This window comes from Cyanistes caeruleus, chromosome 6 (assembly GCF_971803275.1).
Source record: "Cyanistes caeruleus chromosome 6, bCyaCae1.hap1.1, whole genome shotgun sequence".
NCBI lineage: Eukaryota > Metazoa > Chordata > Aves > Passeriformes > Paridae > Cyanistes > Cyanistes caeruleus.
In genome coordinates, this window is record NC_141706.1 from 4,751,209 (window position 1) to 4,774,311 (window position 23,103).

Genomic DNA, 23,103 nt, shown 5'->3' on the forward strand with positions numbered 1-23,103 from the left:
GTTGCCACAATGTGGTATGTATTAATAAACCCAGTAAACATACCTGGGTGGAAATAAAGGAGATGGTTATAGGAGCTTCGTGATCTGTAGGGTTTATATCACAGCAGGTGAGTAGCCAGCCTGGTTCAGAATACTAAATGACAACTCTTATTTTCTGTTTGCATTGAATATTTTCCCCCATATCTGGCCTCCAAAAGAGAGTTAGAATAGGATTCTTTAGATGGAGGTGAAATTTAGCAATATTAAGGAGTTTTACTGAGTGAAAGCTTGCTTTGTAGCACCCCAGAAAAGTTTAACTGGCAGGATGTAGGCTGACATTGGAAGATGCTGTGATAGGTGGGACAGCTCTACCAAGGGAGAAGCCACTGGTTGTCCAGCTTGTTCCTGCCTCTTCTAGTAGCAGAAAAACCTGACAAAGAGCTTCACAAATGTAAACAATAGTCTTGATGCATTTTGATTACTGCAAAGCATCAACAGCATGTTTTTGTTATTACATGGCCATGAAGTTGTATACTTTGTATTTTAGATCTGGAAACCTCTTGGTGAGGTTTTTGGGCAATCCAGGGGTCATACAGAGAGCAAAAGGTGCAGCAGCACAGCTGTACCTGGGAATGACAGAGAAACCATTGAAGAAAGTCACTCCTTTAACTGCCTTGGCATATTTGACTGTGATGACTTCTTTTGGTAACACTAGTGTAGTGGTTTAGGTTTGCCAGTTTGAAAGCCAGCACAGCTATTTATTCTGATCTTTGACCCAGAATCTGGGGATTTGTAAAATGGGTCTGTAAACTGCAGCAGTTTTTAGGCTTGCTCTGAGTGACCATGGAAACTCAGCTACACAGGACTAGTTGAAATATTCTAGTGCTATCCCCAGTGTGTGACAAATATTGAAATTACACTATTTAAACAAAGCTTCTCAGATGCTTTACAAAGGAAAACTTTATTTCACTTGAATTAAAAACCCACAAACCTAATTGCCACTGTGCATTTGCCATCAAATCTAGGAGTCTTTTGAAAGCCTGTCAATATCTGCTAATGTATTGGGTATGATTTATTATAATTGTAGTTCTACTGTCTCAGCACATGTGCACACTTGTCCACATGCAGGGAATATTAGAGCATTCTGCAGCAACAGTTCAAAGCACTGCAGCTTAGCTGTTCTGCCAGATTCCCAAACTGTGGGATTTGGGATGGTGCCAGTGTGATACTCAACTGTGATAGCTCCTGCCTTTCTTGTTGTGTGGGTGTTCACCTGAGCTGCACGGGCAAATGTCTTCATGCATGTGGTCAGCAGTCATTTTCTGCAGTACCTGGTGGCAGTTCTGGCTCCCTGAACAGCCAGATCTGCTCACAGCAGGATCATAACCAGTTTTTCAGTCTGCTTTCCTGTGTTAGGAGGCTGGAGCAGGCTTGAGGCAGGATAAGGCATTCATGTGCTGAACTGGGATTGGATAATGTTTTCTGGGAGTGGGAAACATCTTAGCCCAGGTAGGAAAGACTAGGGTCCTTATGCAGAACTGAAAGGTTTGAGAGTAAAATCATGCTTTGCAGGGTAAAAATGTATGGTAAAAGCATGGGAACAGAGAATGGAGGCATATTTCAGTCAGGACACATTTAAAATATGTGCTGTAGCACGTATCAGCTGCATTTCTAGCTTTTTGTATTTTAGGAAGGATTCCTTATACAGATCAAGTTAAAATCTGTATTTATTAAAAAAAGTGAAATCTAGAAACTTTCTGTGGTTAATGAAACTGCCCAATTTTAAGCCACAGTTCATGTTGTTGACGATTTCTGTAATGTAAACCATAAATGCAAAATGTGTGTCAGAAGGGAAGATCCCTGAATTTGGCGATAACAATGCAAACATAATTTTATATCAAAAAATATACAGTTCTCTTCTAATTCTGTGATTTTCTTCTTAAAGAGTGCCTTAGGGCTCCTGTTGATAATTTTGTGGTTCTGGATTATAGGGTTTGGAAGGATGTATCTATAGGGGAAAATAGTGTCTGGGAGGCTGTGGAAGGTGTTCATCAACAGCAGTGACTAGATGAAGCTAAGAAGCTTTAAATGTTTTTTTATATATAGTATGCACCCCTAACTGTGACAGGTGTCTTTCCAGCTAAGCAACTTTTAATTGTTTGTCTCCAGAGGTTTTCTCGTTTCCTGCTTTGCTGTTATTAAGGGGTTAAAGGGCATCAGCCCTCAGATTTAGTCTGTGTTAGAATATGGAATTAATCAGAGTGGGAATGGAAAAAATTGACACATTTTCTCTTCAACCTGCAAAACCAATACAGATTTAAATACACTGAATATGTTTTCCTGTCTGGAATGTTTAGTTAAGAATGTGTAAGAGCTCTTCTGAGCATATCTGATTATGCTGAAAAATCTTGAAATACGCTTCTTTGTATATTTCACATATTTTTATATGCCATCTTTACCTTTAGAAGGTGTTCTAGTTTTCTTCAAGTGAGGTATGGTTTCTTGAGAGCTTCAGGAATTTCTGGGATTATTGTAGCTTAATTTTTTTTAACTGTCTGGCCTTGCTTACGGAATTGCTAAGTTTAAATAAAATCAGGGAATTATTTAAAAATTGAATGATCAGAAACTTTAATGAGATGGTGAAAGTTAAATTGCATGTAGGCAAAATTAGCTGAATCCTCTGTGGGTACTTTGCAGCAAACTGTGACCTCTGACTGGTACCAGCTAAACATTGAGATGGAAGAAACAGATGTCCTGGCACATCAGTACTGGTGATTGGAACCAGCACGTATCATTAGTTTGAGGGCTGCTGTAAATTTGTCTTTGAATAAAGCAAATCCTTATATTGATGTTCTCAACATGTAATGCACAGAGAGCCACTGCTTGATACAGTGAGCAAACTCTCCAGAGTGTTTTAAAGTAGCTCTGTTAACACGGGTTGTTGCCTCCCATTGTAGCAGGATTTCCGAGGTACCGGGCTTATCGCTACTCAACTTCAAGACCTAAAAATCTACTCCACTGTTATTGGAGTGATTTCTTTGTGGTTTTTGAAGGAGCACTTTAAAGAGCAATGTTCTTTAATGATTGCCATTGAGCAGAAGTGGTTTAACACAAGAGCTGGGAGTGATTTGCCTTTTATTAACATCAGCAGTAAACTCCTGCTGTACAAGGCTGTTAATTAGGCTGTTAATACAAGGCTGTTAAAATTTCCTTGCTGAAGCCTGGAAGACTGCCTGTGGTCACAGATGAGAGCTAGTGAGGCTGTGAGGCTGGTCCTGGAGGCCTCTCCAGTGTTACCTATAGGGGGTACAGGCTGTAGGGCAGTTGTCCTAAGCAGTGAGTGTACATTCGTATGTAAAATTTCATTTATATGTGTGTCTTAGATTTGCAACTTGTATTCATCTGAATTGAAGCATTCTTACTTGTTCTGGTTTCCTTAAAGCACAGCCAATTGTTTGAAGACCTTGTTATGTCCTGTTTTAACAATACAGCAAATACTGATGTAAGAGCTGCTGAATGTTTAGGTTTCTATCATCTTCCTGCTCTTTTCTTCTTCTGGAGTTGGTGTTTGTGGGAGGAGGGAACATGAGAGGAATAAAACTGAAGATGACAGCTCCACAGCTGAACTCTTAATTTATAGACTGAAATATAAAAGGTCTTTCACAAGCCAGTGCATAAAAAAGAAAGCTGGAATTGGAGTAGCTTCTCAAAGATTAAGATACATGCTGCAAACTCTAATTTGAAGAATATACTCACATCTTTAACAATATAATGGAAGAAGACAGTCTTGTGCGAAGTCCAGTTCAAGCAAAGAATATTTTTTGTTCTTTGTTAATTATTGGAGCTAGGGAATATTCCCTTATCTACCTTAAAGAAAAGTTGTGGTCCTTAATTGTTAATATTTTGTGAAGGTTGTCAAATATTTTAGGTTTACTTTGCAGTTGTTTCACTAAATGCTTTATTATGTGCATTTCACACTAAATGGGAGTGTTTCAGCTGTCTTTTGTGCATTCAGTATCATGTGGATAAACTTTGACTGTTAGGAAGAGAAAAAAAAATAACCATGGCATATTAGGCTCTTAGAAGAGATGAAGGAATGTGAAAAATTGTGGATGAGGCCAAATAACTCAAAAATATCTCTTTCCAGTTTCTAAACCTCCCTTTTCAATGTCAGTGGTGGGTGGTGGTGGTATTCTTTCCCCCCTTTTCCTTCTTGCTGTGGGCTGGAGAAAATGAACACAACAGATTGAATGGCTGTAGACAGTCATTAGTTTAAAGTCTGGTTACTTGGGCACTTGATCCGGCTGTTCTGGGGGACAGAGGTTTTTTAGCAAATCAAACTAAAAATTCAAGGTCCAGCATCATCTCCAGGACCATCTTTGTTCTCCCTGGCTGAGTTCAGCTCCCTCCCTCAGTGTGTGCATCCATCCTTCGTTTGCTCACCTCCTTCTTTAAGGATGGGAGAGGAGGAGCAGGAGGTGTGCCTTTCTTGTGTGCCTTTGTTTTCCAAAGTCTCCTAGCATAAATGGAATTTAGCAAGGCACCAGTGGAAGTACAAATGGAGTTGATGAACAGGGACAATGACTGAGGCCTGTCTCTTGAGTACGCTGCTTCTCTTAAAAAAACTCAAACCAACCCCTTCCCCCAACAAAAAGAATCACAAACCAACCAACCAAAAAACTAAAAAAAAAAAAAAAAAAAAAAGGCAGGGGGAGGGGTAGGGAGAAGTTAGAAGACTTGGATATGTTTATTCCATTGGGAAATAATTCTTTGATCTTCAGGGAGCTGTGTAAATTCAGGAGAGAAGAAAGACAGGTAATTTCTAGTTGCTTTTTTTTCTGAAGCAGAGCCTCAGGCTTTTTTCCTCTCCCCCCCCCAACCTCTTTGTTTTCCTCCTTTATTATCATCAAACTTCAGTTTCTCTGAAATGTTCTAGTGTCTGTGCAGTCTAAGAGCATTCAAATAGAATATCATGCACACCTGTTGGATCATGGGGCAAATGATAAGGGGATGCCAGTATGTGAACCATAGGAATCATCTCTTTGATGTACAGCTTCAGAGCTAATGACACCTCACTCATCTTAGGAGAGAACTTTGTGGACAATTTTCTAAGTTCCCACTTGTAATAGTATATTTGTTGCTTAATTTGATGTATATTTGGACTTTTTATTACATGAAAATTCAGCTGATCACTTTTTTTTTTAATAATTTGAAATATCCAAACTGCATGCATTGCAACAACAAACCTCTGTTTTAAGGAAAAAGATGAAGTGTGTTAAATTTGTGATCAGGCTTGCCTTCTGCATTAATTCTTAGTTAATTAGTAGACTTCTCCCTTTGAATTCTGCATGTGCTTTAAGTGTTGGGTCCAGATCTGCCTGGGGACAAATGCAGTAAAGTCACTTGGTCCACGCTGCCTGCCCAGAGAAGGACAAGGATGAATGGCTGGAGGAAATTACTTCTGAAACTAACCCAGCTAGACTTTCAAGAGCATATCTTATGGCTTTAGAAACCAGAGAGTGCTAACCTAATTCCAGAGCTGTGCTGATTTGTATCTTAATGAGCATCCATGTTGATGGAGGAGGGTGAATGTGTTCTGTCTCCCTGCACAGCAGCACAGTGCAGCATGGTTGGTGCAGCAGTCATTTCAAATCAGTTGTGCAAGGTGCTTTCTTTTGTGTTGTCAGCGAAGTCACCATGGTTCAGCTGTCTATTGACCTAAAGGAGAGAGCCTTTAGGTCAGAGGGCCATCAAATATTGCCAAGTGCTCTCTGCTCTATGCCTTCTCAGACCCATTAAGGTCCAGGGACTATCACTACTTTATTAATGTTTTGTTTCTTCCCAGGATATTGAAAAACTCTGGGTCCTAGGTATGTCCCTTGTCCTCTCTTAGTTACTGCAAAAATTAACGCTGTTGTGGCTGGAACCAGGACAGTTACTATATTTAATTCTGCAATTGGCATTCATCTAGGGAAAAAGTATGGCAAATCCAGTGATGTATGATAGTTAATAGTGCTGATGTGCTGTTTTGCATTTTTTTGTGGAGAATGTTAGAAAATATCAGGTGCCAGAGAGCAAACAGTTTTAGTTGAAATGTTTCATTTGTTGGGATAATTCAACTCTGTTCACAAACAGCTTTTAATAGTTTTGTTTTCTAAAGTAGTTGCTTTGTTGCTGTATAGCATTACCACAAAACAAAGCATACAACACTATACAATGCTGTCAACGAGGTAGATGTAGGGATAATCCATTCAAATGAGTAAATGCCTCTGCAATCTTAGAAATGCTGTCAAGCTGCTGTTTTAAAGATTTGTTGCAGTGTTAGAATCCAGGGATTTTGTGGGAAATACCTTATAGAGTTATTAATTAATTTTGGTTAGCTGATTATAAGCATATCAGTTTGTTCAAATGTTTTATTTAAAATGTTTGAAAAGTTTATTATGAAACTTTTTTTTTACGGGCTCTTCGTTTGCCTTGAAAAGTTTTTCACACATCTTTCAATAAAACTTCAAGCTTTGCAATATTGAATTATTTCAGTGAAAGGTACGTAAGCTTGAAAAAAAATGTTCATGAATAGTAGGATTTCAGCTGGTATTTTTGCTGATCTGTAGCTTGTGAGTTTTTTACATGAATTCTTTCTGTTTTAATACAGGCGTTTAGATGCTAACCACATTACTGCCATACCAGAGGACAGTTTTGAGGGTCTTGTGCAGCTTCGTCACCTTTGGCTGGATGACAACAGTTTAACAGAAGTTCCCATCTATCCACTCAGCAATCTCCCCTCTCTGCAAGCCTTAACACTGGCTCTCAACAAAATAACACACATTCCTGACCATGCATTTACAAACCTTTCAAGTCTTGTTGTCCTGTGAGTATTTGTGTTTCATAGGTCACTTTGCCTTTCTCTTCAGTCATGGTTTTGTTAATTTAGGGTGGCACTGAAAATGGTTATTTTGCTATGTTTTAGCTCAGTTGACTAGTAACAACCTATACTGCTGACATGAGATGATACCATGTATGTTAGAGAACCTGCTGAAGGTTTGCTAAAGACTTTCTCCTAGTCAAAAATGGACTGTGGGTAGTGAGATTTGGTTTCTGACATCTCATTATATAATGAATATTTCAAAGCAGTGGTTGTCAGAGAAAGCTTTCAGGGATACTAGAAGAAGAAAAAAATTATCTCTTTTTATATAAAACCTGTTTCACTGTAGTCTTAAAAATCTCCATGGAGTAGTATGAAAAAATAGTTGGATTTCTGTGTTTATGTCATATTTTTATCACATTTCTGAATAGGGATTAAAGATTTAAAATAGTTGTCTTGACTGCAAACTATCTATTTTTTTCCCTATGAGGATGAAATATTTTGTCTGGAACTTAAAGATATTCTTTTGCAGTGTTTTTTACTAAACTGCTTAACTCTTGATTTCATAGAAATGTCTGCTGATTTGTTAGCTTATATGAAATAATTCACTTGTTTTGGTTTTGCTTTTCAGACATCTTCATAATAATAAAATAAAAACTATAGGAAAGCACTGTTTTGATGGATTAGACAACCTTGAAACATTGTAAGTATGTTTCTTAAAATAATTTGTGGTCAGTGTTAGTCTCAATCTCAGCTTAATCGAGGTTGCCATAGTGGTATGGTGAAAGTTTTTCAAATCAGGTGTATGTGCACTGTGCAACACGTGCCACTGACACTTAGGTCCAACTCAAGTTTTGGAGCTAAAGGCTGGTATCAGTGCACTGCTCCACCAAAAACGAATGAACTGCTTTGAGAAGCAAGTAAATGTTAGCCTGGGTGAAATGTCATGCTGGATGATGTGGCTCTAATGTTCCTAGCCCTGGTCTAGCTGGTGTGTCTTTGCATAGCACTCTGCTGAGTCAGGTGGATAGATCACAAGTGTTCTGAGTGGCCCCATGAGTGATAAAGGACAAATATTTGTTTCTCAGATTTCCTGTAAGGTTAAACATATATAGGATATATTGCCAAAGCTATTGTGTGACAATAGGAGCTTTCTGAGAGGATCTCAGAGGGCTGTTGCTCCACTGTTCCCTGTCCTAAACCTCCTGAGTGCTTCATTGGCAAGGAATGGCTTTCAGCTGCTTGGGTTACATTTCCCATTTCCTTTCAGCTCACTCTGTGAATGTCTAATAAGCAATATCTCCCTCAGCAGTGCCTTTTTTTTTTTTTTATGCTTTGGAGAATGCTAAATAAGCAAAACTAATGAAGGAGGGCAAGGACAAGCCAGTGACAACCTCTGTTAACACGAGGAGCTTGGATGAGTCCAGAAATGCTGCTTATTTCATCTTATTTCATCTCTTACAACCTCAATTAAGTAATGAGGTGCTGTGTAAATAGATACAGCTGATATAAGACACTGAATATTTCTGCCATTTATAAGGAATCCCTTTTGCAGAGGTCCTGACATTACTGCTAGAATAGTGACAAGTTAACCAAGAATTCAACATCACCCATCTGTCATAAGGTTTTTCTGTGCTTCTAATCAGTATTTATAATTAGTTTTGCTGCAAGATCTGCTTTTACATTATGGCTTATTTACTGTTTGTTTTATAAAACCTTGACAAAAGTATTCTTAGTAAGATGATAATAAAAAGTAGTCATTTGTATCTACTTTTTTTAAAAAAAAGATCTTTGAAATCATAGTTCATTTCTGTGTAAATTCTAAAAAAAATCTATGAGGTATTGACAAATACTGAGCTTTGCTGTAAGGAAATATTATTTGACTAAATATGAATAATCTTCTGGGTAATATTAAATATCTTACCTAAGTTATTAGCTGGTTATAAGCATGTGAAACATTAGAAGACTGAATCCAAGTTGAAGTTATCCTATGGTCTAGTTAAAGGTGTTCTGAGAACTTTTCTTTTTCGTTGGACTGTCTTAAGCAAAAATTATTTTGACAATTCATGGCTACTGTTAAAAATTTTATAATGTTCTTGCTTTGTTTCTTCTAGGGATTTAAATTATAATAACATGGTAGAGTTCCCTGAAGCCATAAAAGCACTTCCAAATCTAAAGGAGTTGTGAGTATTACTTATTCTCCCTTTTTACCAGTTTTCTTTCTTCTTTTCATAAACAAAAAGAGAAAAAAAATTCCTGGATTTAGGAATACTTGTCTCATTGTGCAGGAGCCTAAATTATGTTAAGTTATGCTATTTGAAGCTACAATTAAAAGAAAATATAATCATCATCTAGAAGAGGGCATGTGTTGAAAATTGTTTTGGAGTTACATAAGCAGGCAATTTATTCAGGAGAACCATTAGCATAGATCTTAATCATGAGATGGTTTTGGCCTCCAGTAGCAGATTAGGTAATCATTGATGACACACATTTTACTTGTCCCCTCCTTAAGAGATGAGTAAGAAAAGTGAAAGTACAGCATCATGTTTGGTCAAAATAATTTCTTTCTAATGAAATATTTTCAGTTTAGCTGATGTGCAGTAGACAGAAATAATACCTTTAAAGTTACTCCTACAGATTGACTTAGTCCTGTTGCAATCCTTGTTGTGGCAGGATTGGGAATTGGGTAGATACGATGAAGATGACTACTGGTTGATTCTGCTGGCAGTATAGTTTTAAATGTTGGGTTTTTCTTTGCTAATATCTTTAGGGGATTTCACAGTAACTACATTTCCATAATTCCTGATGGTGCATTTGCAGGAAACCCCCTTCTAAGAACTATGTAAGTAATTTTCATCCATCTATTTTTAGCCTTTAGCAGTCAGTGATTGTAAGAACAACCACTGAAACATGTTTTTCATTTCCCAGACATTTGTATGATAATCCTTTGTCTTTTGTGGGGAACTCAGCATTTCAGAATCTGTCAGATCTGCATTCCCTGTAAGTACCTTCTTGACAATACCATACAATAAATGGGTATGAAATGTTGTGGCTAAGGACTCAAAATAAATAAATTTTCTGACTCCCTCTTACATTAGAAGTTTTTTCTGTTTTTTATTCAGTAAGTTTTAATAAATATTGTTACTGTTGGGAATAGCTAGTTTCTTAAGGTCTATTAAATACGCTGTCCAACTTTTTTTTTTAAAAAATTACCTTTCATAAGATACATAACCCAAGGCCAAATGCTCAGATTCTCAATTAAACAATCTGCAATGTGTCCTTGGTGGTTTTTTGAGCCAGGGATGTACATTGTGAGAATGTTTTTCAGGTTAGTGCATGTATACTCTTAAAAGATATCACTTCTGGGGATAATGAATAATAAGCAAAATGGAGTGTGACTTTGAGCTACAAACTACACTTTTCATACATGTATTGATAGCACTCTTTCCAGTTTGATGAATTCCAGTTGTTTGCTCATGGAGGAGTAATTTATTAAGCAAATGAGTAGTATAAGAAGCAGTGAAAAGACTTATTTTTCACCCATTATTCAAGTGTAAAATTTTAAAGCAGTAAGAATGTTAGAATGTCTCCTTGGTGTAAATATCTACCTGATAATAAGACTGAATGTCACAATTCAATGCCATAATTGCTCACAGCTAATTTTTATGGGGAATTTTGTTTTAGGGTCATTCGGGGTGCCAGCATGGTGCAGTGGTTTCCTAATTTGACAGGAACTGTAAATCTGGAGAGCTTGTAAGTGTCTTCTGCAGAAATAAATTCTTGGGTTTTCCTCTTTTGAAGTAATTGAAATATGATTAGTGGATCTGGAGAGCAAACACATGTATCTTCTGGTCCTCTGTCAATAAATTCGATGATAAGGTTTTACTCCCTGGGATACCTGGGTGCCACTTAATGGGGTTTTTTTTAAGTAGGGGAAGAACAGAAAAGACTATGAAAAAGGCCATTGATACTAACCCCTTCTCCCAGAACTGAAAAACAGAAAAATTGTCCTCTTCCAAAAAAAGAAAGAAACAAAAAAATTTTGGTGGGTGTATCTAGCACCCCAATAGCATTCTATTCTTATGTATCCTTGTTATGCCATCTGTCATAACCAAAACAAGCATTTATATGTGTGGGTTTGTTGGGATTTTTTCCCCACAGAACTCTTACAGGGACCAAGATAAGCAGTATTCCTGTTAATTTATGCCAAGAGCAAAAGGTGCTTCGAACTTTGTAAGTATACATATTGTGCCCCTCTTCATACATCAGAATCTTTTGAAAGAAACTGAAATCTAATTTAAAGTGTTGGTTTGAATTTTTCATCCTAGTAGTTCTAGCAAAGTTGGAAATGTGGTTTCTTGATTGTTCCAATTAAGATTTTTGGCAGATTTGATGTAATGCCTTACATTCCTTAAACAGAGTCCCCTTTATAGGGATATTTCTTTCATGCATTATGAGAGATATGTAAGGTGGTGCTTATCTTCAGATTTGTTCTGCCACCATTCATTCTTAGCACAATGTTATCTGTGTTTAGAGGTTAAAGAAGAGTTTAGCTATAGTGCTTTGACTTTTTGTGTTCAGGGACAGAGGAGAGAGGATCAGGAACCAAAAGAAATGGAGATGAGAAATAGCAATACAAAGGCTAGACATAAAAAGCAGTGAGGATGTGTTAAAATTATTAAATTAATTAAAAAATTAAAATTAATGCAAAAAACCCCAGGCTGGTAACTGAAGCCATTAGGAGGATGGGGAACAAAACATGTTTGCAAAGGATACACACAGGAAAATGTGGAACAAAAGCAAATCCTGGAAAAGGGAGGAGAAAAAATACGTTCTGTTTGATAGAAGAAAAGCAGGGGAGAAAAAATGGTGAGGTGGGATTTATTTTCAAACAGCCATTTACCTTTTAAATAGAAATTTTAAGATTGTTTGTTTCTAGTCTTTTTTTTCTGTTTCTTTTTTTGCTGCATTGTTTCACAGAGCATTCTGAGTTTTCCTAGCTTTGCTTAAGCAATTACCAGCACTCTAAACAAAATTGGCACCAAATTTGTGCTTTACATACAATTTACCTTGTTTATTCTAAAAAAGCAGTTTCTGAATAAATATTTTAGATTATAACTCTCAGAATTCAGGGAGCAAGTTTTAAATGTTTTTTAGGGTATGTGTATACTAAGATGTAGAGTTCACACCTGTGATTCCCTCTGTCATTTTCTCTAAACTGCTCTTTGTTTCTCAGCATAATGATACTAATGGGATGATTTTTCTGTCAATCTACTTAATAGTTACAAGTGATGAGATGTTTCAAGTAGAAAGGAGTTGAACTAAGCACTCTTCTCCCATTTTCTGTTTTGAAGGGACTTGTCTTACAACAATATAAAGGACCTCCCAAGTTTTAAGGGCTGCCACACCTTGGAAGAAATGTAAGTAGAAATAAGTGTTGTTTATTTTTATAAACCCCTTAGTATTCTGACTCCACATCTCTAGAGACTTTTTTGTTTCATGTTTGATCTTAGTTTTTGAAAATGAAGGACAGAGAGAGATAATACGATCTCATATGAGATTGCTTGTGTCTTCCTTAATTAGCTAATACTTAATTATTCCTGTGGCACAAAAGAAATGAAAGACACAGCTTAATCCTGCATTTCATAGTAGTATTGCTATGTACATAAATGGAATGAGTATGCTTAAAGACTCCATGCAGAATGGAGTGTTGTTTGAAATTTCAGTATGACTCTTCAGTGTTCACAAAGTGTTATTTTTAGCTTGAAATTAATTCAGTCCACACTTAATAGTCTCTTCTAAATTAAACTGAGTTGTGAACTGGGATTGGGCAGAGGTGCCATGAAAATGCTTTGTATTAACATAGCTGATGCAAAATACTTGACAGTCTGTCTGCAAGTGGAAATGAGTAAAATCTTGTGATTGATAAGGCTGAAGCCATCCATTAGCAGACACCAAGCTATCCTTTCATTTGAAATCAGCTAATAAAGTTCTGTTTCTGCTTCTTCTCTTTGCAGTTCCTTACAGCATAATCAAATCCATGAAATTGCAGAGGACACCTTTCAAGGACTATCCTCCCTTCGTGTCCTGTAAGTGCATATATAGCTGCATACTGAGTAAAACAAGATCATGTCTTTGATTCCCATGTAAACTGATGGCAGGGTTTGGTGTTAAAAATTTGATTGATGGCAAAAGGCCAGCAGCCAGTTTCAGCCCTGTTCCTTCTATTCTCCATCTTATTTTTCTAGCCTATAAAAATATTTTTATAAATATGAAGTCTAAAAATGAGATTTTGTCAGTGGTCCAGTATTTGGCATTGTAACTATATTATTTCATTATATAATATTTGTTGGAGAGATCCTATCTATTTTCCTCAGGGGAAGCAGATAAGCAAACAAAATTATCTTCTCCCCTTGCAACTCAAGCTATATTAAGTTAGCAGGAAAAACAATCCATAAATAGACAGGTATTTTAAGAAGAATGTTATGTGAAGTCATGGTGGTCCAGCAGAGCTGGAGCTGGATTTGAAAGCAGAGTAGATTTTGCTCCTCTGCGTGTTCTTCTGTTGCCTTCCCCCATCTCTGCCAACATATCCTGCTACAGATGCAGTTGTCACCAAAGAGGTCATCCTGGCACCTTCAAGCTGGGAATAGGTGATGCCAGAGCCAGCCTCTGCCTTGGGTGCACAGGTTGTGCTGGCTGTGTCAGAAAGAAAGGGAAAGTGAGCAGGAATGGGAGATGGATTCTACTTCAGTGATGAAGCAGGATACAGCTGCCCTACCAAGGAATATGGCTGCTGTTACACCTGGCTGAATGGGAAGAGAAGGGATATATTCTGCTTTTCTGATAAAAGATGGGTATATTTGTCACCTAAGCTTTTTTCCCTCAGTACATTGGCTGTTACATTTGGTGAAACTGCCAAAATAATCTCCTTTGGAATTCATTGCAGGGACCTCAGTAGAAATCAGATCCATCAGATCCACAAGGGAGCTTTCATCACTGTTGGAGCTCTTCTTAACCTGTAAGTAGGCTGTTCTGTGCAGTCACCTCCTCTATCATCAAACCGCTGAAATAATAAATACTTTTAGCTTAAAAGTGATGTGTTCATAATTTGTTTAATATCTGTGAATCAGGAAGGCTCTTGCTAGCTCAATATATGCATGGCACACTTGTTTAGAGTGCCTCCTGCACTGACAGGCATTTCCAGACCACAGCCTCATACGATAAAGTCCTTCCCTACTTTAATGAAATGTTCACCAGAGGATCTTCAAACTTACTTTGTAACATGGTCTTTATATTCACATTTCAGAGACCTAAGTTTCAACGAGCTCAGTTCTGTTCCAGTTGAAGGATTGAGTGGACTGAACCAGCTTAAACTCACAGGCAATTCTGAATTGAAAGAAGCTTTGGCAGCAAAGAACTTCGCAAAACTCCGGTATGTTGGTAAATAACAGCACAGAGTGCTTGCAGTACCAAGCAATGTGTTACTAAATGTTCATAAATAAGTATGTTAGTACTCATTTACAAATGATCAGGCCCTTTGCTGAGTCCTCTAGTGTCTCAGTGTTGGTCTGCATAAAGGGCATCTGACTGCTCTGGTGTAAAAGCCAGTTGCAGATAATTTTCTTGGGATTTTTTTTGTTTTTCCTCCACAGCTTTTCAGGCAAGATATCATCTGACTTGAGAGTAGTGCTTTGGGTAGATTTCTATTTGTTACTGAACTGAGCACATCTGTCTTTCACAGTGTGGAAAACAGGAGCTGACACACAGGTGTCTGATTACATAATCACCATGCTTTATAAATATTTTCTTGGAGGCAAATTATAAGAATAAAAATAATCATTGGCATGGAAACCTGTAATTGATTTTTGTGGGAGATGGATCAGACAGTGATGAACTGTTTTACATTTTACAAAGACCTTTCTGCACATTTAGAAGAAGCAGTCTGCTGTTCCTCCTAAATATTTTCAAGAAGAGAATTCAGGATAGTTGATATTGTAGTCCTGAGTGAAAAAAAATAGATTCTGGTCCATCCCCTCATTGTTTGTTTATGTGGTTTTTTTAGAACTCTCTGAAAATGTACTTCTTCTCTGCCAGAATAGCAGTACAGTGTGTACCATTTCTGCCATGTATAGTATAATAGTATGTATCATTTCTGCCAAACATAGAAAAAATAAAAATCTTATTTTGGTATCAGAGAATGAAGAGTTAGAAGGATATATGTAACCCAAGGTTGTGGTCATCTGGGAATTATCTTTCTTAGAAAACAATTACTCTTTAATTAGCTCATCTAATTAGTTTTCATTTTAATTTCTACAGCAATGCTACAAACTAACCATGATCAGAATTTGGTTTGTATATATGGAGTGGAAAGAATAGTACAGAACTAAATATCAAAATATCATCTTTGTACTTCTCACTTGTATACATCACCTGTCCTTTATCTCGGTGCAGGAGTTCATTAGAAATGGTTATACCTGATCCAGTTTGAAATAGTTTTTATCAGCCACTGTAAGGAAAAAGAAGATTTGAGTTTAGCACTGAAGTGTGCTACTTAAATATTTTTAATAGGTGGTAATTGTAACTTTCATTACAAAGTTTAATGGTCTTCCTTGTTCTGCCTGTATTTCAGGTCACTCTCTGTACCATATGCTTATCAGTGCTGTGCATTTTGGGGTTGTGATTCTTATCTAAGCTCTAATGCTGAAGATTCTAGTCACCAAGATCAAGGTGCCCTGATGGATCATGAGAAGGGTAAATGTTTCATCATACTTAACCAGCAGTATTGTTTTGTACCAGACTAGAATAGTAGTAGTGTGTGTTGCCTTTGATTGAGGGAATATGAAAAATATAAGTCTTTGTAGGGATAGAAAAGCAGTTTCTGAAAGTGCTTTACAATTGCTTACAAATCAGCAGTGCCATGTTCCTTCTAAACAGTTGAAAGATATGCTGAACACTGAAAGACTTGCCTGTCTGGAAAAAAAAAAAAAAATTAAAAAAAATTCAAACTGCAAGTATTTCTTCTGTCATAGTTTTATTCTCAGTGTTTCAGCCTTTCTATTCAGACAGGACTTGTCCTTCCACTGTCTAATTCAGGCTCCCTAGATCTTCCCCCAGTGATCAAAAATGTTGCTTTGTTACAAAGCCACATGAGCAGCAATTTCAGTACTGAGCATCTGACCTTATGTGGCAAACCAGAACAACTTCACTTGTCAAAAGGCTCAGGTGTCAGTGAGCTACTTCCATCCTGGGCAGCTTCACTGCCATTTCACTTATTTTTCTTCCTGCAACTAACATGTTTTTCACTTCTACAGCTAATGCAGATATGCCAAGAAATGGGAAAAATGAGGAATTGGGACAGACTATTATTCACTGTACACCAGCAACAGGTAAATCTTAAAATGTGCTTTAGCCACACTGAACTTCAGGCATGGTGTTATGCGAAGAGTTGAATGCAGAATTACATCTTTCATTCCTGGTAGTCATTCTGTACACAGAAGATTAAATCCTCCAATGCTTTTGTTAAAACTTGATTTGATGTCAGTGTTGTTTTGGATGAGCAATCACAAAGATTTGACTCAGCTTTAGACACATAGCCCTTTATTGGAGAACTATGCTAGGAAAAATACCAAAATTTATTTCCATAAGCAGAATAATCAAGACTGTAATGCTCATAATTGGAGTCTACTGTGTTTAATGCACTGCCTCCTAATTCTACCTTATTTTTGCCAAGGAGATATCTGTGGAGCAGACTGTATCATCTGTTCCAGTGAAAGTTCAGCCTGTGCTTTAAAAGCTTAACTCAAAAATTAACTAAAAACTCAAACTGCTATCATTGGTGGTTTTAATGAAGCTTAATGTCTTTCCAGGAGAGAGGACAAGGAGCACTGGTGTGATCTGTTCCCCAGCCCTGCTGTAGCCTCAGTAACTGTGAGCAAAGGGCTGTTACAGGTAGCTGGAGTAGGCAGTAGCATCTTAAACTGCTAAACACACTTGTGCAGTGAACACTCTTATTGGCATACCAGATTTGCTCCAATTTAGGCATGAATAGTCCAGGAGTATTGAATGTCTTTGATCTTGCAATATTTTCATTCTAGGTAGCTTTGTTTCTGCCCTTTTTCTCTTACTCTAACTGCAAATTTCTGTACACTATTCCACCCAACTCATAAAGGAATTGCTGTGGTGTCTCTTACTTTCTTGCCTTTGCCACAGCCTTTCCAGAGGATTCCTTCCATACACCTTGTACCCTTTTGTCTGCATAAACAGGAGCATGCAGAAGGGGGAACAGTATGCTTCCAATGAATTTACTTCTGTATGAGCAGGAATTTTCCAAGTCTTATTTCTTTCTCTTCTCCTAACTACTATTTTATGTTATGAAAATCTGTCTATCTTTTGAGCTAGCTTTGGCTGTAATATCCAGAATATCACAAGGATTTCTTGATCACAGCCAAAAAAAACTGTAGTCAGAAAGTCAAATATATTATTAATGTAATTGTATATAATCTGAAAGTTAATTTGCTAAAGGTGCTTACTTGATTTTGATCTCCTGTTTACAGAATGAGAATTGAGATGGTGTGTTACATGGGTTAAAGTCTTTAGCTCTTTCTTTTTGTCCATGCCAGAAATGCTGCAATAGGTCTAAAAGAAAGAGCTTGTTCTACAAGTTCACAATTTGCCTTGTTTTTCACTAGTCCCTCTCATACTAACAAGTTTCTATGCCATGCTGCCATCTGGTCATAAGATACTCCACCCACCATGTAAATTCTGAATCATTGCTCAGCCTGTAGATCCACTTTTCACTTTGCCTAAAGAAAGTGAAAAGTGGATCTAAAAGTGGATCTAAAGAATGGATTGTTGAACAGTGGTGCTCAAGTAGCTCAAGTTCACTGAAACACCCTTCTGAGCACGAATTTTTGCACCCTCCCAGCATGGGCTGGGAATATCAGTGAGAGAGGAGGGTAACTTTTAACTCCAAGGATAGCTAGACTTTGGGAGAAAGACAGGAAAGGGTGGTGGCTTTTGTCTAAAGCACAGCAACTAGAAAAATGGCTTCAAATCAGTTTTTGGAAGCACAGAATTGACATTTTAAAATTTAAAAAGTAGGAAGTTGTTTTTATTTTTAAGTAGATCATCTTAGCAGGTATTGCTGTGTCACATGAATGTATTGTAAAGTTAATTATTCTGTCATTGATGATTTACTTGGGAATACCTGCTAAAAAGGGGTTTTACTCCTGATTTCCTGATGATCCAGTAGGCTCCATTATTTTGTGGTCAGAAACAAAGCTTGATCATTTAAATAAACAAAAATGTTATTTTTATTTTTTTTTTTTGCTTGGCAGTTCATTAATTTCTGGAAGTTGCTTTAGGCCTTGGGGGATTTTTGCCCTGACATTTAATCATTCTTGGCAGTTCTGTTCCTGCCTGCATTACCTTTCCCCTGCCTAAAGGAAGGGCATGTGCTGCTCAGAGCCAGGGTCACAGGCTGAATCCAGCTCAGAAGCTCCAGCCTTTATAGTTGGGAATTTTTCTTGAGCTCCCTGAGTGGTCCTCAATTGCAGGGAGGGATCCTGGGCTACTGTGCTTAGGACAATTAGCAGTGCCTAATGGGGGAATAGGAGAGGTTAAATTCTTCTGATTGTTCCTTAAAATCAGTAGGATTTCCCTATGGAATAAATAGCAGTTGGGGGGATTAGAAGGGTAAGCAATAGTAGTGACCTTTTTTTCTTGTCTCCTATTATTTTGTTTGTTGGATTGTTTTATTATATAAAGTGCTTTAAGTGGCAAAAGAAGAGGAAAAAATATTTTTCTCATATGACTTTTCAAGCTCACAGTGCCTTTTAGTGGCAAGGCTGGGGGACTGGGCTTGTGGTAAATGCCTGTCCCTGTTAAAGCTGATTAAACTGAATTTGTCTGCTGTTCTACAGATACTTCCTTGTGACCAAAAATTAGTCCACAAGGCATAAGGTTTGTGAATAATTTTTTGAGAGAACGTGTTCTTTCTAAAGAATTCTCTTCCCTTACAAGGAGATTGTGAACATTCACTTTTATATTTTTTGCCAAACTTTTTTATGAAGTATGAAATCTACATAAAATAAAGTATTAAGGTGGCACTAATAAAAGCTATTTTGAATAGCTAAAAGGTAATTAAGTTTGTTTAGCTAGCTTGTTTATACAAAATGTTCTCAAGTGACCATTCACTGCAGTAGTTATTTCAGACATAATTAATTAGTGAATAACTTCAGCAGAATAGTTTACTTTCAGCTGACCTATTTAGCAGTTCAGGTGTGTATTCTATTCATGAATTAATGAGGAGTATGCTTTTAAGACCTTTTCAAAATCTTACTTACTAAGGCAGATTTTTTTTCCTAAATTTGTTGTCCTTCTGTTTGTTTTTTGTTTTCTTCTAGGTGCTTTTAAGCCTTGTGAATATTTATTGGGCAGCTGGATGATTCGCCTTACTGTCTGGTTTATTTTTTTGGTTGCTTTGTTCTTCAACCTGCTTGTCATGTTAACAATATTTGCATCCTGTACTACATTGCCATCTTCCAAGCTGTTTATAAGCCTGATTTCTGTCTCTAACTTATTTATGGGAGTCTATACCGGTATTTTAACATTCTTGGATGCTGTATCTTGGGGAAGATTTGCTGAATTTGGCATATGGTGGGAGACTGGCAGTGGTTGCAGAATTGCTGGGTTTCTTGCAGTTTTTTCATCAGAAAGTGCCATTTTTTTCCTGATGTTGGCTGCTGTTGAACGGAGCTTCTCTGCAAAGGAGTTCATTAAAAAGGGGAAAAGCAATCGCCAAAAACAATTTCAAATTGCAGCATTTTTTGCTTTCCTGTGTGCTCTGGTAGCGGGATGCTTACCACTTTTTTATAAAGCAGAGTACTCGGCATCACCCCTTTGCTTGCCCTTCCCTACTGGAGAAACACCTTTGTTAGGTTTCACGGTAACTTTAGTGCTACTGAATTCATTAGCATTTTTGCTAATGGCCATTATCTACACTAAACTCTATTGCAACTTGGAAAAAGAGGATCTCTCCGAAAACTCACAGTCCAGCACGATTAAGCATGTTGCTTGGCTAATCTTCACGAACTGCATCTTTTTCTGTCCTGTTGCGTTTTTCTCATTTGCACCGTTGATCACTGCAATTTCTATCAGCCCTGAAATCATGAAGTCTGTTACTTTGATATTTTTCCCATTGCCTGCTTGCCTGAATCCAGTCCTGTACGTATTCTTCAACCCAAAGTTCAAGGAAGACTGGAAGTTGCTCAGGCGCCAGCTGACCAGGAAGAACGGAGCAGTAGCAATTGCTGTCAGTGCTCAAGGGGGCCGCGTGACGCAGGATTTTTACTACGACTGCGGCGTTTACACCCACCTGCAGGGTAGCGTTGCTCTGTGTGAATGTTGCGAATCACTCCTTTTATCCAAGCCCATGCCCTGTAAACATTTAATAAAATCCCACAGCTGTCCTGCACTGGCAGTGGTGCCTTGCCAAAGACCAGATGGCTACTGGTCAGACTGTGGCACGCAGTCAGCCCACTCTGACTACGCGGACGAGGACGACTCCTTTGTGTCAGACAGCTCGGACCAAGTGCAGGCCTGCGGCCGTGCGTGTTTCTACCAAAGCAGAGGGTTCCCTTTGGTTCGTTATGCCTACAACATACCAAGAATTAAAGACTGAAAAGGGCTTTCTGCCATCAGCTGTTCCAATAAAGAGGTATAATGTTTCGCAGACTGTTGCCTGTTTTGACTTTTCAAGCAGGAAGCACTTTTGTAATCGTTATTTAGTGTCATTTGTAAAGAAGGGAAGTGGGCAGTAATTTCTTGAGCCATACATTTTAAAAAAAAAAATTAAATAAATCAATTGCCCTGACTGTAAATAATTGGTAAACCAAAATTGTTACCCAATATTTTTACTCTTTTCACACAATAGTGGTTTCTTTAATACAGTTTTTACATGCTAATGGTGTGTTACCACATCATATTGCAGTTGTACTTTCCTTCATCTGGTGGTGAGGTAAGTTCTATTGATTTTTATTTTTTCCCCCCTGCAAAAGCACAATATAAAGGACAGCTGTTTAATATTACAGAAATTATTTTTAAATGTGACTTTTCTATAATTAAGCAAAAAAATCTATTGCTAGCTTTGTATAGTATATTCAGCATTGAATCTCAGGATGCATTTTATTGCAGGGCCAAAAAAGGGATTTATTCTCCCATACGTAACTGTGACAGCAATATCAGAATAATGTGTTTGTTTCATATTTTAGCTAATGTTCAATTAAACAAAATGGTTTGTTGCAGTAAAATACTTGTAATCTGCAATATTCTGTAGATTTATTGGAATAATTTTTAACAGCTGTTAGGAATAATAGGGTTAAACACATTTTTCCAGCGATGACGCATTACTTCAGGTGAACCACAGCAAGTTTCTTCAGTATTATGCAGTCGAGTCATACCCTTGGAAGGAATGTTGGTGTTCCTGGGGTGTTAGCAGAGCTGTCACTGTACACAGCTCATGTCTTAGCAATAAGACTGGCTAATACTCTGCAGCCTGTTAAATGTTACAGCACTCCAGTAATACCTATGGATAGACTGAGATTTTATGAAATGGAGGGGAAATGCAACACAATTGGGCAGCAAAAAAAAAAAAGGCATTTTTCCAATTACGTTACTGACAGTGAAGTACACGGTGCAAAGTCACTGATTTTCACATAAATCAGTGCAATCTGTTTAAAGCATTAAAGTTCTGAGACCCAAATGATTTAAGTACAACCAATGATCAATTTTTTAATGTTTAGTTTGAAATATGAACAATACAAAGTTATTAATACATGATTAAGTAATTATGTAAGGTTTTTGGACAATACACTAGATAAGAACAAATCCACTGCCATCCCAGTTACTCTGGAGAAATTCTTGTTAAGATCTAAAGCTAGATTGCTGTTTTGAGAATTAAACTGTACATACTGTTCATACAATGAATTTTTATCTTTGTATTGTAAGTTATTTGATAGAACCCATGATGGGAAATGTGGCTTCAGTTCATTTTGTTAATTAAAGCTACCTCCTAAACAATAGTGGCTGCCAGTAGCAGAATGTTTAAAATGTGGTTTATGTACTTTTTTTCATTGTAAATAGATGTGGTTGTATATTGTCACTATAATAAAAACAGGATCATTGTATATCAAAATCATGTAGTTTGTACAAAGTATGGGAGGAATATTTACTGTATGCTGTTAATTTTGTAAGCCAGACTATTCAAGTGTAAAAAGGGAAGAAAACCATCCAAGAGTTGGTAATTCTTATATTTACACTCATGAATATTACATCTGCAATTAGCATGAAATGTTACACTGAAAGCAAATAAAGGGTACATGAATACCTATGGTTATTTATCTCTGTTTTTCAAAAGTTCAAGCTGAGAACTGTGCACATGTAGAATTATTGAGCATAAATTATGTCCCATCTGCTCCTTGGCTACATGTAGTGAAAGTTTCAGGAAAGAATTGCCAGAAAAACAAGAAAGTTGCCAGTTTACAAATGGATTTATGATTTCAGAATAATGATGACTCTTGGCATGCAATAGGTTAAAAACCTTAAGAGAAGTGTTAGCCCTCGTATGAAGCCATCTCTTGGTTAAAGGTGCTATGTATTGTGTTTGAGTGGAAATGTTTTAGTATGTTTTGAATGATCATACAAATTATAATTTTCATATTGATACTTCTTTATGTTGAAAATTTTGGGGGATTTTTAAGCCATCGTTGTATAAGAGTCACAGCTTGTCCCACATTCCCTCTGTTGGCCAACCTGTTAAGGGTAATAAGAATGCTTCTCAAAAAGGACTGTAAATGTCAGCTGCCATTTATAATCAGTAGGGAAGGAAATCCAGCCATGAAGCTTCCAGAAAGGCTGTAATATTTTCAATGTTCTTGCATATGGATTTATTTCTTCTGTTTTACAAGTGAGTCTTTGTGCCATGCTGTTTAAAAAGGTCAGATGTGATCCATTTGAAGTTCTAGTATTTCACTGTATCTCAGTATGGTTTTGGAGTTCAGTTATACTAGCAATTAACTCTTTAATGCAGTCAGCCCAGTGTCTTCTAGCACACACTGGTTCTGTCTGCTGCTGGTAGAGGGGAAGGAATATGAGCAGCTACTGAAACCAGCCTGTTACGAAGCAATGCTGCAAAACCTGCCTCTCTCAACATGACCAGGTGTGTGGCACCCATGGACGAGCACATAAGGAGAATCCAGATA

General features: G+C 37.3%; 1 protein-coding gene across 3 annotated transcripts in view; it reads left to right on the forward strand.

Moving 5' to 3' along the window:
* Window positions 1-22,228, forward strand: part of LGR4 (leucine rich repeat containing G protein-coupled receptor 4) — a 71,841-nt gene extending 49,613 nt beyond the window's left edge. For all 3 annotated transcript variants that reach the window (XM_086895604.1, XM_086895605.1, XM_023928501.2), the window contains 14 exons: window positions 6,632-6,847; window positions 7,473-7,544; window positions 8,956-9,024; window positions 9,612-9,683; window positions 9,770-9,841; window positions 10,526-10,594; window positions 11,003-11,074; window positions 12,196-12,261; window positions 12,859-12,930; window positions 13,791-13,862; window positions 14,151-14,276; window positions 15,474-15,595; window positions 16,156-16,230; window positions 19,249-22,228. In XM_086895604.1, the coding sequence (XP_086751730.1) occupies window positions 6,632-6,847; window positions 7,473-7,544; window positions 8,956-9,024; window positions 9,612-9,683; window positions 9,770-9,841; window positions 10,526-10,594; window positions 11,003-11,074; window positions 12,196-12,261; window positions 12,859-12,930; window positions 13,791-13,862; window positions 14,151-14,276; window positions 15,474-15,595; window positions 16,156-16,230; window positions 19,249-20,525 (2,452 nt within the window). In that variant the 3' untranslated portion in view covers window positions 20,526-22,228. The remainder of the gene's footprint in view (window positions 1-6,631; window positions 6,848-7,472; window positions 7,545-8,955; window positions 9,025-9,611; window positions 9,684-9,769; window positions 9,842-10,525; window positions 10,595-11,002; window positions 11,075-12,195; window positions 12,262-12,858; window positions 12,931-13,790; window positions 13,863-14,150; window positions 14,277-15,473; window positions 15,596-16,155; window positions 16,231-19,248) is intronic.
* The last annotated feature ends 875 nt before the right edge of the window (window positions 22,229-23,103 follow it).